General features: G+C 35.2%; 1 protein-coding gene across 2 annotated transcripts in view; it reads right to left on the bottom strand.

Moving 5' to 3' along the window:
- Positions 1-8,044: 8,044 nt before the first annotated feature.
- The window catches only part of LOC142220780 (uncharacterized), a 180,745-nt gene continuing 175,656 nt past the window's right edge, over positions 8,045-13,133 (bottom strand). For both annotated transcript variants that reach the window (XM_075290116.1, XM_075290125.1), the window contains exon 5: positions 8,045-9,834. In XM_075290116.1, coding sequence (XP_075146231.1) covers positions 8,369-9,834 — 1,466 coding nt within the window. In that variant the 3' untranslated portion in view covers positions 8,045-8,368. The remainder of the gene's footprint in view (positions 9,835-13,133) is intronic.

The raw sequence follows: 13,133 nt of genomic DNA, 5'->3' as shown, positions 1-13,133 counted from the left end.
TTGGTACATTCTACCAACTGTGGTAACAGTGATCCCGAATTCCCTAGATTTTACAGAACAAATACACCCATCTATGGTGGACACTGTTCATTTACTTTAGTGTATAAATTTCTTGGTCTATGACCAAATAAAATGTTTGCTATAAATTATTTTAATATTTCGTTTATTTACCTAAAGAAAAAGCCACCTTTGCAAGCAAAGATAATAAAAGAGGAAGATGGGAGATTGGCTTGCGTCATACCAAATGTTGTATTTACCAGATTAGGTTAATACATGTTTGTAACCTTTTAGTTGTTTTTAGTTTTTATTTTTAAATGAAAAATTTAATTTTCTTAATGAAACAATGATAAATTTTAGGCAACAACAAAAAAAATACATTTTCCCCTTTATGGAAATTTATTTCGTGCTCTTAGTTTCTTTTTATGTGCATTTTAATGCTATGTCAATACCTGTCGTATACGCGTTTGGTTCGAGTATTTAACTAATGTGGTAAATGGTTTGATGTGCTCAGTAGCCAATCTCCCATCATCCTCTTTTATTATCTTTGTTTGCAAGAACTAATTCATGAAATTTAAATTTTGAATAACTATCGTCCATCCCATTACAAATATAAATTCACTCAACTTGTGGAAGCTAGATTAACAATGCATGAGAAAATTAGTTTAAAGATATAGCATACATTTAGGCTCTTACTTACAAACGTTAATTGGTAACACCGTCTTTTAATTATAGGAAAAATTAAAGCATACGTTAAGGCAGTAAACTAAAAAGTCGCTTAGGATACACTCTTATCACTTTGGTAATGCATACTAAAGGTGTGAAATGTGAGCTCGGATGTCACAGTTGGTGGAATTCTACCAAAAATGGTAGATTTTTTACAGGTAGATTGGTAGAATTATTGATGTTGTGGCAGAAAATACTCATCTACAACTAAGAGATACTTCAAAAATTTTCTATAGAAATCAAATTTTGACAAAATTTCCTATAGAAATAAAATTTTAACAACATTTTCTATAGAAATAAAATTTTAACAAAATTTTCTATAGAAATAAAAATTTGACAAAATTTTCTATAGAAATAAAATTTTGACAAAACTTCCTACAAAAATAAATTTTGACAAAATTTTCTAAAAAGCGTTCGTGAAAAATAAAATCAATTTGTGAATGTGCGTGAATTAAATTTATGCAAAATCACGCTCACGACAAAAATATTTAATTCTTACGCTTATATTAAATGAAATTAAATTAAGTGTACTCTAACTGTACTCTATTTTTGTTTTTTATAGGTGTGCGCAAGGTGCGCCACACTGTGGAACAGGGTATTATAAGTTAGTGCTTATGTTTGCAACACCCAGAAGGAGTCGAGATAGTCATATGGTTTCTTTGGGAATATTGCTCAGGGCCAGCCCCTGAATAGAACCCTATTGATTTTGGAAGAAATCGTTTCACTTTTAGATATAGCTCCCATATATATCTTTCGCCCGATATATTCTAATATAGCCCCCGAAGCCAGAATTTAAGCCTGATTTGCTTTAAATTTTGCACAAGGAGTATAATTAATAGTATCTCGATATACATGCCAATTTTGGTTGAAATCGATTCAGATTTAGATATAGCTACCATATATAGCTATCGTCCGATTTACACTTACATGACCTCAGAGGTCAAATTTGTAATGCGATTTAAGTGAAATTTTGAACAGGGAGTAGAATTAATATTTTATCTGTGCGTCTCAAATTTGGTTGAATTCGGTTCAGACTTAGATATAGCGCTCATACGGTTATGTATGTTTTTCTGATTCTGACGCTTCTGCTAAGCCAATTGTTCTATACTTCTAATAAATATTTATCGACCGATAAATCATTAATACACTTTTGCAAAATTGCCTACAAATTGCTTCAGAATTAAATGTTTCCCATATTTTTATACACTCCACCATAGCATGGGGGTTTATTAACTTTGTCATTCCGTTTGTAACACATCGAAATATTGCTCTAAGACCCCATAAAGTGTATATATATTCTGGGTCGTGGTGAAATTCTGAGTCGATCTGAGCATGTTCGTCCGTCCGTCCGTCTGTTGAAATCACGCTAACTTCCGAACGAAACAAACTATCGACTTGAAATTTGTTGTTATTGATGTAGGTCGGATGGTATTGCAAATGGGCCATATCGGTCCACTTCTACGTATAGCCCCCATACAGACGGATCCCCAAATTTGGCTTGGGGATCCTCTACGAGAAGCAAATTTCATCCGATCCGGCTGAAATTTGGTACATGGTGTAAGTATATGGTCTCTAACAACTATGCATAAATTGGTCCACATCGGTCAATAATTATATATAGCCTCCATATAAACCGATCCCCCGATTTGGCTTGCGGATCCTCTAAGAGAAGCAAATTTCATCCGATCCGGCTGAAATTTGGTACATGGCGTCAGCATATCATCTCTAATAACCATGCAAAAATTGGTCTATATCGATCCATAATTATATATAGCCCCCATATAAACCGAACACCAGATTTGACCTTCGGAGCCTCTAAGAAACGAAAGTTTCATCCGATCCGGCTGAAATTTGGTACATGGTGTTGGTATATGTTCTCTAATGACCATGCAAAAATTGGTCCATATCGGTCCATAATTATATATAGTCCCCATATAAATCGATTCCCAGATTTGTCCTCCGGAGCCTCTTGGAGGAGCGCAATTCATCCGATCTGGTTGAAATTTGGAACATGGTGTTAGAATGTGGTCTCTAACAAACACGCAAGAATTGGTCCATATTGGTCCATAATTACCCAGCAAAAAAAAGCGTCGCCAAAAATATAATGAAAATGTTCTTTTTGGATCCGGAAGTGCTGCATAATTGACACAGAAGCGATGAATTTAACATGGGCTTGTCATAGGACGGAAGTCCTCCATTTCAACAGCCGTTGCACTGAATTTGCATCACTTCGTTAGGTGTGATCCGAATTCACTGTTTTTGATGTAAATTACAAAATTCTGTGATGTTTTGTTAAATAAATAATTTTTATAATTTTTTATAATTTTTAATGGATCCTAACGCTTGTATGAAACGTTTGACCACAAATATTTTCAAAAATTCACAATTTTTTCAGATTGGATTTAGATTTTTTTCAACAAAATTTAAATGGTTTGTACCATTTTATGAATTCTTACTCTGTTTTTAACCTATTTAAAACAAAAAAAGTTAAAATTGCCCATTAAAAATATGAAAAAGCATGTTATACAAAATTGAATGAAAAGAACTTCCTGGGCAGTTAAAATAAAAAACATCATTGGGAGTGCATCCTCTGGAAGTGCTTTTAAAGTTGTGCCTTCGGAAGAACTTCCAAATTTTTTTGCTGGGTATATATAGCCCCCATATAAACTGTTCCCCAGATTTGATTTCCGGAGCCTCTTGGAGGAGCAAAATTCATCCGATCCGGTTGAAATTTGCAACGTGGTGTTAGTATAAGGCCGCTAATATCCATGCCAAAATTGGTCCATATCGGTCTATAGTTATATATAGCCGATCCCCAATCACACAAAAATTGGTCAATATCGGTTCATATCATGGTTGCCACTCGAGCCAAAAATAATCTACCAAAATTTTATTTTTATAGAAAACATTGTCAAAATGTTATTTCTATTTGTCAAAATTTTATTTCTAAAGAAAATTTTTTTTAAAATTTTATTTCTATAGAAAATTTTGTCAAAGTTTTATTTATATAGAAAATTTTTTTCAAATTTTATTTCTCTAGAAAATTTTTTCCAAATTTTACTTCTATAGAAAATGTTGTCAAAATTTTATTTCTATAGAAACTTTAAACTTAATTATATGCGTATTTAATCGGCCTTTTTTAGTTTAATATATACCACGTATGGACTATGTGGTATATATTACGGTGTTAGGAAGTTTTAAGATACCTTGCCATCGGCAAGTGTTACCGCAACCCAAGTAATTCGATTGTGGATGACAGTCTTCAGTAGAAGTTTCTACGCAATCCATGGTGGAGGGTACATAAGCTTCGGCCTGGCCGAACTTACGGCTGTATATACTTGTTTCTTTTTTTTTTTAATTTTGTTACCTTTCTTCATTTCCCGTTGGAAAATGTCATGAGTCTCGTGAATTTGTCGTGAGTTACGTGAATTGTCATCATTCGTGCATAAGCGTGAGTCTTCAAAAGTAGTTCGTGTGTGAGCGCTGTAATGGACATTTATTTTTTTCAGATACAAACCTATTTTTTATTCAAAAAGAAAAGGAAAATCTTAACGTATTTTTTCTGAACCGAATTAGTGGGATTGGAATCGAATTTCGATAATTTTAATCATATATCGAACGAGACACTGCACAGTAACTGTCTGTCAAAGTTATTAAACGTGACTCGTGGTTCAGATACTTCCTCTTAAAACTCGTTGGTCGAGATCTTTCTATTCTTCTTAACACGCGAACAGCTAAAGTCACGCTAAAACAAAAAAAAAAAAAGACTTCGAAAATTTTGAGTTTTATGAACAGTTAATTTAAGGCTGGAATAAAACCTGGTACAACAAAAGTGAGAAAAATTGAAACAGGCAAACCAGCACTATCAGGAAATTCTCCAATCGTGCACATTTTCCTATTCAAAGGAATTTACCTTTTCCGAGGGAATTTTTCCAATTTGTTTGAAGTTTTTTTTACTTCAAGTTCTTAACAGAATTTTTATATATTCTGTAACAAAATTCTATCGGTAAGGAATCTAGTAAGGAAATAGCTCTGGTCATAATTCTTATCGAATTACCTTTTTATATTTTCTATATTAGAAATAATACCTTGATGTTTGGAATTTCCGAAATTTTGGCGTATATGTGCGAAGAATAAATCTGCCAGTTTTATATCTATGAATCAAGTACCCATTGCTTTGAGTTGCCCTGGAAAAAGGATCTGGTATTTCACCCCTGGTGTATCCAACCTCAAAATCGTTTGTTGGGATATTTCTTGTCATAAAGAATACAGGCATTGCTACGGGCCTAGTAAACTAAAAACCATTGAGAGCTGATGAGAAAAAAAGAGAACCACAAAGAAAACCCCATAAAAATACCAATCTTCCAATAGCACAGCAAAAAAAAACACTGGAAATATCAATGAGTAAACCCGTTTCCAACACCTGCGAAAGAATTTAGTTTAACAGAAAACGCTCGGAGCTCACTGCACTTCTAAATCTTGATTAACAAAAAAAAATTAAAACCTATTAATTAATAATTATAATACTAAATTTTTTTGGGATTTTTATCAAGATTAATTATATAAAAAAAACGAACGAAAACACAAATTCTAAAACAAGAAAAAAATTCTTGTTCTCATATATTGTGCATGTATATATTTCCAGAGGTTTGTGCTGTAATTTTTATAAATCGAGGAAAAATTCAAATAATAGTTTAGTGTAGCTTAAGTGTTAGTAGTCAATAATTAAAACCTTTTTGTTTAACACATCAAAATATTCAGCAATACCCAAAATTTACACAAAACCACATCCATCGATTTGCAGAGGCCTCTCCAGACGCATGGAAAAATGGTGAGTCAATAATTTAACTTCAAATATATAAAAAAAAATATATAAAGGGTGATTTGTTAAGAGCTTGATAACTTTTTTTAAAAAAAAAACGCATAAAATTTGCAAAATCTCGTCGGTTCTTTATTTGAAACGTTAGATTGGTCCATCCATGACTTTTTGAAGATAATTTCATTTAAATGTTGACCGCGGCTGCGTCTTAGGTGGTCCATTCGGAAAGTCCAATTTTGGGCAACTTTTTCGAGCATTTCGGCCGGAATAGCCCGAATTTCTTCGGAAATGTTGTCTTCCAAAGCTGGAATAGTTGCTGGCTTATTTCTGTAGACTTTAGACTTGACGTAGCCCCACAAAAAATAGTCTAAAGGCGTCAAATCGCATGATCTTGGTGGCCAACTTACCGGTCCATTTCTTGAGATGAATTGTTCTCCGAAGTTTTCCCTCAAAATGGCCATAGAATCGCGAGCTGTGTGGCATGTAGCGCCATCTTGTTGAAACCACATGTCAACCAAGTTCAGTTCTTCCATTTTTGGCAACAAAAAGTTTGTTAGCATCGAACGATAGCGATCGCCATTCACCGTAACGTTGCATCCAACAGCATCTTTGAAAAAATACGGTCCAATGATTCCACCAGCGTACAAACCACACCAAACAGTGCATTTTTCGGGATGCATGGGCAGTTCTTGAACGGCTTCTGGTTGCTCTTCACTCCAAATGCGGCAATTTTGCTTATTTACGTAGCCATTCAACCAGAAATGAGCCTCATCGCTGAACAAAATTTGTCGATAAAAAAGCGGATTTTCTGCCAACTTTTCTAGGGCCCATTCACTGAAAATTCGACGTTGTGGCTCGTTAGTAAGTCTATTCATGATGAAATGTCAAAGCATACTGAGCATCTTTCTCTTTGACACCATGTCTGAAATCCCACGTGATCTGTCAAATACTAATGCATGAAAATCCTAACCTCAAAAGAATCACCCTTTATATATATACTCATCGTGCACAGAAATTGTTAAATTTATTACGATTTATGTAATACTATCATATTAATATTTATATTATCGTCTAATTCTTAAAAAACCACTAAATTCAATTATTTCTGCGCTCGTGGAAAGGCCCATATGGTCATAAAACATTGCTGACTGTTTAACGTGAAACTCTCCCACTGTCTAAAGACAAAAACCACAAAGTGTTATACTGCTGAGTATTATAATTATTCCCCTTTGCGAAGAGTGTTACATTTTTCTATCATTGTGAGAATGTTATGATCTCTTCCAGAGTTTACCGAACACCTGTTGTATTAACATACAGACGTACATACGTTTTGTTAGATCAATTTTTATCATTCACTTTTGTTGGTTTTCGTTTTTTTTGGTGGAGAATATAAACCCACAAACAGAAACTCTGTTAGTAACATATTTTTTTGGTGATTTTATTTTTGTACATTTTTCTATTTTTGTTGTTTTCTTTTTTTTTCTAAAATGTAGAAAAGATACAATTAATTTTTTTCTTTGATTTGCAAATATAATTACACTCATGAAAAAAAAGATGAAACTATTCACTCAGATTTTCTTAAGTAGCCTAATTTTTATTATGAATAATGAATTTTGTGAATAAATTACAACTTTGAATTGAAATAATGATGGGCTAAAGAATTTTCATGGGTTTTCTATGGTGACGATAGAGAAGTAGCTGGTTTTTCCGGTATATTTAGGTTTGGGGTTCTGGCGTAAATTGCTCAAAGCTAGAACAAAGGCAGGGTAGGGTCATGAGCAAGTGTTTCACTAACATCTAAGAAACGCTGTTCGCCTGTCGGTTGGTTTCGATCGGTACTCTACTCAAATTAAATCAGTGTGTTGCTATAATTTTTTTTTTCGGGGTTTTGTATTTTAAATATATTATAGCATCTTGGTCCATTTAGGTTTTTTTTCATTTTCCGGGAGTCTTTTCAAATTTTTATTGTTTGACTGAACTGAGGAGAAATTAGTGAGGATACGAACCCCCCCACACGACTGATTAGCTAGCAAGTTGAAGGCTCCCATTATCCTTGCTAGTATCTCCAGCGACGACATAATTAGAATGTCCTTAAAGGATATCATAAACTAATTTATACGGGTCATTACAGCGCTGGGACAATTATTTCAAAAAGTGTATATATCCTAATGGATAATATTTTGGAAAACACGAAAGCGATTTTCGATGCATAATATTTATTGTTTTTTCCCTAATCCCGAAATATTAAATGCAAAACTCTTACAAAATTCAAAAATTTCCTAACAAGTCAAGATCAAAAATGGCTAGGTCTAGATATAAAATAGCTAAATTGTCATCACTGGCTGTCAAACCCAAAGGAGGGATCTTTATTTTCTCTCTATATTAACACTCCGTGTTTCTCTCATTATTCTCCACCTTATTGTTCTCTATTAAATTCTTATTCTTATTATTCTCTCTCTTAAAGATTTTAAAATAATCGGTGAAAAAATGAACAAACGAAAATTATATGATTTGTATAAAAATTTAACTTATTATTTATTTAATAAATAAAAAAATACTAAAATAAAAGCGATTGATTTAAATCTAAATTATTTTTAAAACTCTTTTTTAAATATCGTTCGTATGCAAAGGCGAAGAAAAACTGCACAAAGAGGGAGATGTATGAACACACACACACACCATTGTTAACATCTTAGGAATTTGACTTCTTTAAGGTCTTCACCTCATAAATTTTTCTCTTTACGTTTTGCAATGCTTTTGTCTCTCCATAGGACACCGAAGGGGATTTGTAGTTGTGATGCTGGCCAAACCATTCTGGAGTTGATTTTATGATTTCTCTTTGATGACTATCACAAATGCAGCAGCACCATCGCAATCTCCATCACCACTTTTACTATTTTCCTCTTGCTTATGACCTTCCATCACTTCGTGAATAAGAAAATGTTGCTTGTGATAGATCTGAGACCATGGAGTGGTTAAACAATGAGCCCTACCAAACCATTTTATACCCGTTTTGGGATTTTCTATAATCGCATCAAAATTGCTGACCTCATCATCGTGAACATCAACGGGGTAGGAGGAAGATGAAACCAGTGAGCTGTGGTCATCGGTTACACTGGCCAAGGGATTCATGTGCCAAATGAAAACGGCAACCTTGCTTGTATTCGAGGACATATTCGTGTCCATGGACAAAGGGTGAGCCATATTCTCACTCATCGCCATGGGCACAAAGGCCACAAAGAATTTTTCTATGGGGCCATGGCATCCACTACCTTTCAGATTTAGGCAAATTACAGTGTTTTGTAGAATCTGCTCCTCTCGGATGGTAATGCGTTGGCCAAACTCGGCATAATACTGATTAACAGCCATCTGATGATCCTGGGTCAGATGGGTCAGTACTTGCCATTCATTTTGGAGAAGAATTTTATTCATAGAGGCAGTGGTGGTGGTGGCAGTGGTGGTGTTGGTGGAGGACATTGTTTGTTTTGTTGACAACTGGCTATTAGTCATTTGCTGATGATGGTTTCCCATGTTGGCAACATCTACTGCATTGGTGGGCATCACGTTTTGTTGCAAGCAACATAATTTCCCAGTGGGGCACTGATAATTTTCTCTTTGACCTGACAGTTGCTGATGATGATGAGGAGGAGGACGACGACAACGTTGCTCGTCTACAATTGCATCTTGGATTCGTAATAAAAATTTATTGGAACTGAGACCTGCTGGTAATGCAACTTTAGCTGACTGGAAACATGTCCTGCAATAGCATTGAGTTGATGGTGCATCACGACCAGCCATCAAATCACCATTCTCAGTCAGAATGTTTTTACTTGAATCACTATTCTTGGAAAGAATGCCAGGTACTTGCACTACCACGGTTGCTGTTACACAGCTACCATTACTAGAATCTTGTGATGACTTCCTGTTGCTGATGATTCCTTCTGTGGACTTCATTTGCACATTAACAACAGCCCTGGGAACTTCTTCACATTCTTGCAACGGTGTGCTTCCATGGTGTGGCCTTTTATTCTCTTGATGGGGTCCCTCCACAGTATGACCTTCCTCTTTTTTCGATTTGGTACGTCTTCTACGACCCATACGCAAAGAGCTTAAAATCTTGTCCTGTTCCATTTTCTTTAGATCTTTGGCCTTGTCCGCATCATCTTCATTGTCCTGATGATGTTGTTGGTGCTTTGACTTATTGGACACAATGGCCATCTTTGGCTGATTATGAAATTCCGTTGAACATTTCCGTCTGTCTGTGGGTGAGCCTCCTTTGTTACTACTGCGCACTATTTGGTCCACATAGTTCCAGATGTAAATGCCATAGAAAAAATTCGCAAAAAAAAGAAGAAACACAAAGAAAAGAATAATGAGAATTTTTCTATATAGGCAGAAAGGAAAGAAAATGAAATGGCAAAAAAAGAAATAGTATTGCTGCTCCACAAATTATACCATTAAAGAAATTAAACTTTCTCACAGTACGCTACACAATGAAAGGAAAATTTAGTTGAAAAAAAAAAACTAAACAAAATATAAGAAAAGGAAACAATGAGGTTAAGCATAGGGAGAAATTTAAAAATTTACTAAAAATTTAGATAATAACCTGTAAAAAAGTTCTATTAACGGGGTTTTCTCGTCGGCTGAGGTAAGCTCAGTCGCCTCCATGGTCTCCGTAAGGACCCACTAAATCTTCCGAACAGTAGACCCAAAGGTCTCTGTGGGTGAACAGTAGACCAAAAGGTCTCTGTGGGTGAACAGTAGGCCCGAAGGTCTCTGTTGTGGAACAGTTGGCCCGAAGGTCTCTGCGGGTGTCTCCTAGGTCTCCTAGCAGTATACAGTAGATGCCGGTGTTTGTCCAAAGTCTCAGTCAGTCGCCTATCCGAGTCTGCTTTGGTTAGCAAAACGTCCACCATATAAGTAAGGCATACAAGTGACTAGGAATTGTCACTGCTTCCATGAAATAAACAATTAATTTTTGTCACCAGAAATCACTCCTATGTAGCAACTCACATCCACTAAGCGGTAGTGTTGGGAAAGTAACGAGTATTTGATTACAAGTACTCGTTACTGACTAATTTTTTGAGTACTCGTTACTAGTAAAAGAGTACTCAATATCTTCAATGCCAGTTTTTTTCTTCTGACGGTAAGTAAGTTGGCGGTTTGGCGGAAAATATTAATTGAAGTTTTCGAAAAACGTTTTATCAGTTAAAATAACAGGAAAAGGATATATGGCTTCACCTTTGAAGAAAGTGAAAAATTTATCTGATTCTTAAAAACGTTTGCATTTGAAAAAAATTGCATTGGGTGTAGGTGGGAGCTATAATTTAAAGCATCACATGGATCACGTCTCATGCGAATAGTATGAATAATAATGTCGTTGACTTCAGCTGGTTCAATCCAATTGTTTTCAGAGAAGGTACCCAAGCTTATTCAAAAACCCTTGGAAAATTTCAACATTGGGTCTCACGATAAAAATGATCGCTAAATATTTTCATCCACTGTCAATGGTGGATTTAAAAAGTTTGCAAATTGCAAGCATCAGTAATACACAATGCCATTTAGATATACCCTGACGAAAAAATACCAAATAGTGAATACGAAATTGGCTCTAAAAATTTGAATGATTGGTGAAAATCTTTTTCTAACGAGACCCATATATCTACAACACCACATTTTATAACACTAGAATAAAACTGGATAATGTAATTTGCTTTTCTATACTGTTTTTAAATTTAAACAAGTATATACGGCCGTAAGTTCGGCCAGGCCGAATCTTATGTACCCTCCACCATGGATTGCGTAGGAACTTCTACTAAAGGCTGTCATCCACAATCGAATTACTTGGGTTGCGATAACACTTGCCGATGGCAAGGTATCGTAAAACTTTTAACACTGTCTTCTAAATTGTAAGTTAGCCCATACGGGGTATATATTAAACAAAAAAAGGCCGATTAAATACGTATATAATATAGTTTGACAAAATTTTCTATAGAAATGAAAACTTGACAAAATTTTCTATAGAAATAAAATGTTGACAAAATTTTCTATAGAAATAAAAACTTGACAAAATTTTCTATAGAAATAAAATGTTGACAAAATTTTCTATGGAAGTAAAATGTTGACAAAATTTTGTATAGAAATAAAATGTTGACAAAATTTTCTACAGAAATAAATTTTTTACAAAATTTTCTATAAAAATAAAATTTTGACAAAACTTTCTATGGAAATAAAATTTTGACAAACATTTCTATAGAAATAAACCTTTGACAAAACTTTCTATAGAAATGAAATTTTGACACAACTTTCTATAGTAATAAAATTTGAGAAAATTTTCTATGGAAATAAAGTTTAGGTAGATTATTTTTGGCGATATGGACCAATTTTTGTGTAATAAGTCATCGGCTATATATAACTAAAGACCGATATTGACCAATTTTTACATGGCTGTTAGAGGCCATATATTGACAAAATGTACCAAATTTCAACCGCATCGGATGACTTTTGCTATATATAATTATGGACCGATATGGACCAATTTTTGCATGGTTGTTAGATACCATATACTAACACCATGTACCAAATTTCAACTGGATCGGATGAATTTCGCTCCTCCAAGAGGCTCCTGAGGTCAAATCTGGGGATCGGTTTATATGGGAGCTATATATAATTATGAACCGATATGGACCAATTTTTGCATGGTTGTTAGAGACTATATACTAACACCACGTACTAAATTTCAATTGGGTCGGATGAATTTTGCTCCTCCAAGAGGCTCCGGAGTTCAAATCTGGGGATCGGTTTATATGGGAGCTATATATAATTATGAACCGATATGGACCAATTTTTGCACGGTTGTTAGAGGCCGTATACTAACATCAGGTACCAAATTTCAACAGGATCGGATGAATTTTGCCCCTCCAAGAGGCTCCGGAGGTCAAATCTGGGGATCGGTTTATATGGGGGCTATATATAATTATGGACCGATATGGACCAATTTTTGCATGGTTGTTAGAGACCGTATACTAACATCAGGTACCACATTTCAACCGGATCGGATGAATTTTTCCCCTCCAAGAGGCTCCGGAGGTCAAATCTGGGGATCGGTTTATATGGGGGCTATATATAATTATGGACCGACATGGACCAATTTTTGCATGGGTATTAGAGACCGTATACTAAGACCACGTACTAAATTTCAACTGGATCGGATGAATTTTGCTCCTCCAAGAGGCTCCGGAGGTCAAATCTGGGGATCGGTTTATATGGGAGCTATATATAATTATGGACCGATATGGACCAATTTTTGCATGGTTGTTAAAGGCCGTATACTAACATCAGGTACCAAATTTCAACCGGATCGGACGAATGTTGCTGCTCCGGGAGGCTCCCCAAGCCAAATTGGGGGATCGGTTTATATGGGGGCTATACGTAAACGTGGTCCGATATGGCCGATTTTCAATACCATCCGACCTACATCAATAACAACTACTTGTGCCAAGTTTCAAGTCGATATCTTGTTTCGTTCGGAAGTTAGCGTGATTTCCACAGACGGACGGACAGCCGGACAGACGGACGGACGGACGGACAT

The sequence above is a fragment of the Haematobia irritans genome, chromosome 1 (assembly GCF_050003625.1).
Source record: "Haematobia irritans isolate KBUSLIRL chromosome 1, ASM5000362v1, whole genome shotgun sequence".
Classification (NCBI taxonomy): domain Eukaryota; kingdom Metazoa; phylum Arthropoda; class Insecta; order Diptera; family Muscidae; genus Haematobia; species Haematobia irritans.
The sequence above is the reverse complement of the archived record's forward strand: the minus strand, read 5'-3'. Positions and strand labels throughout refer to the sequence as shown.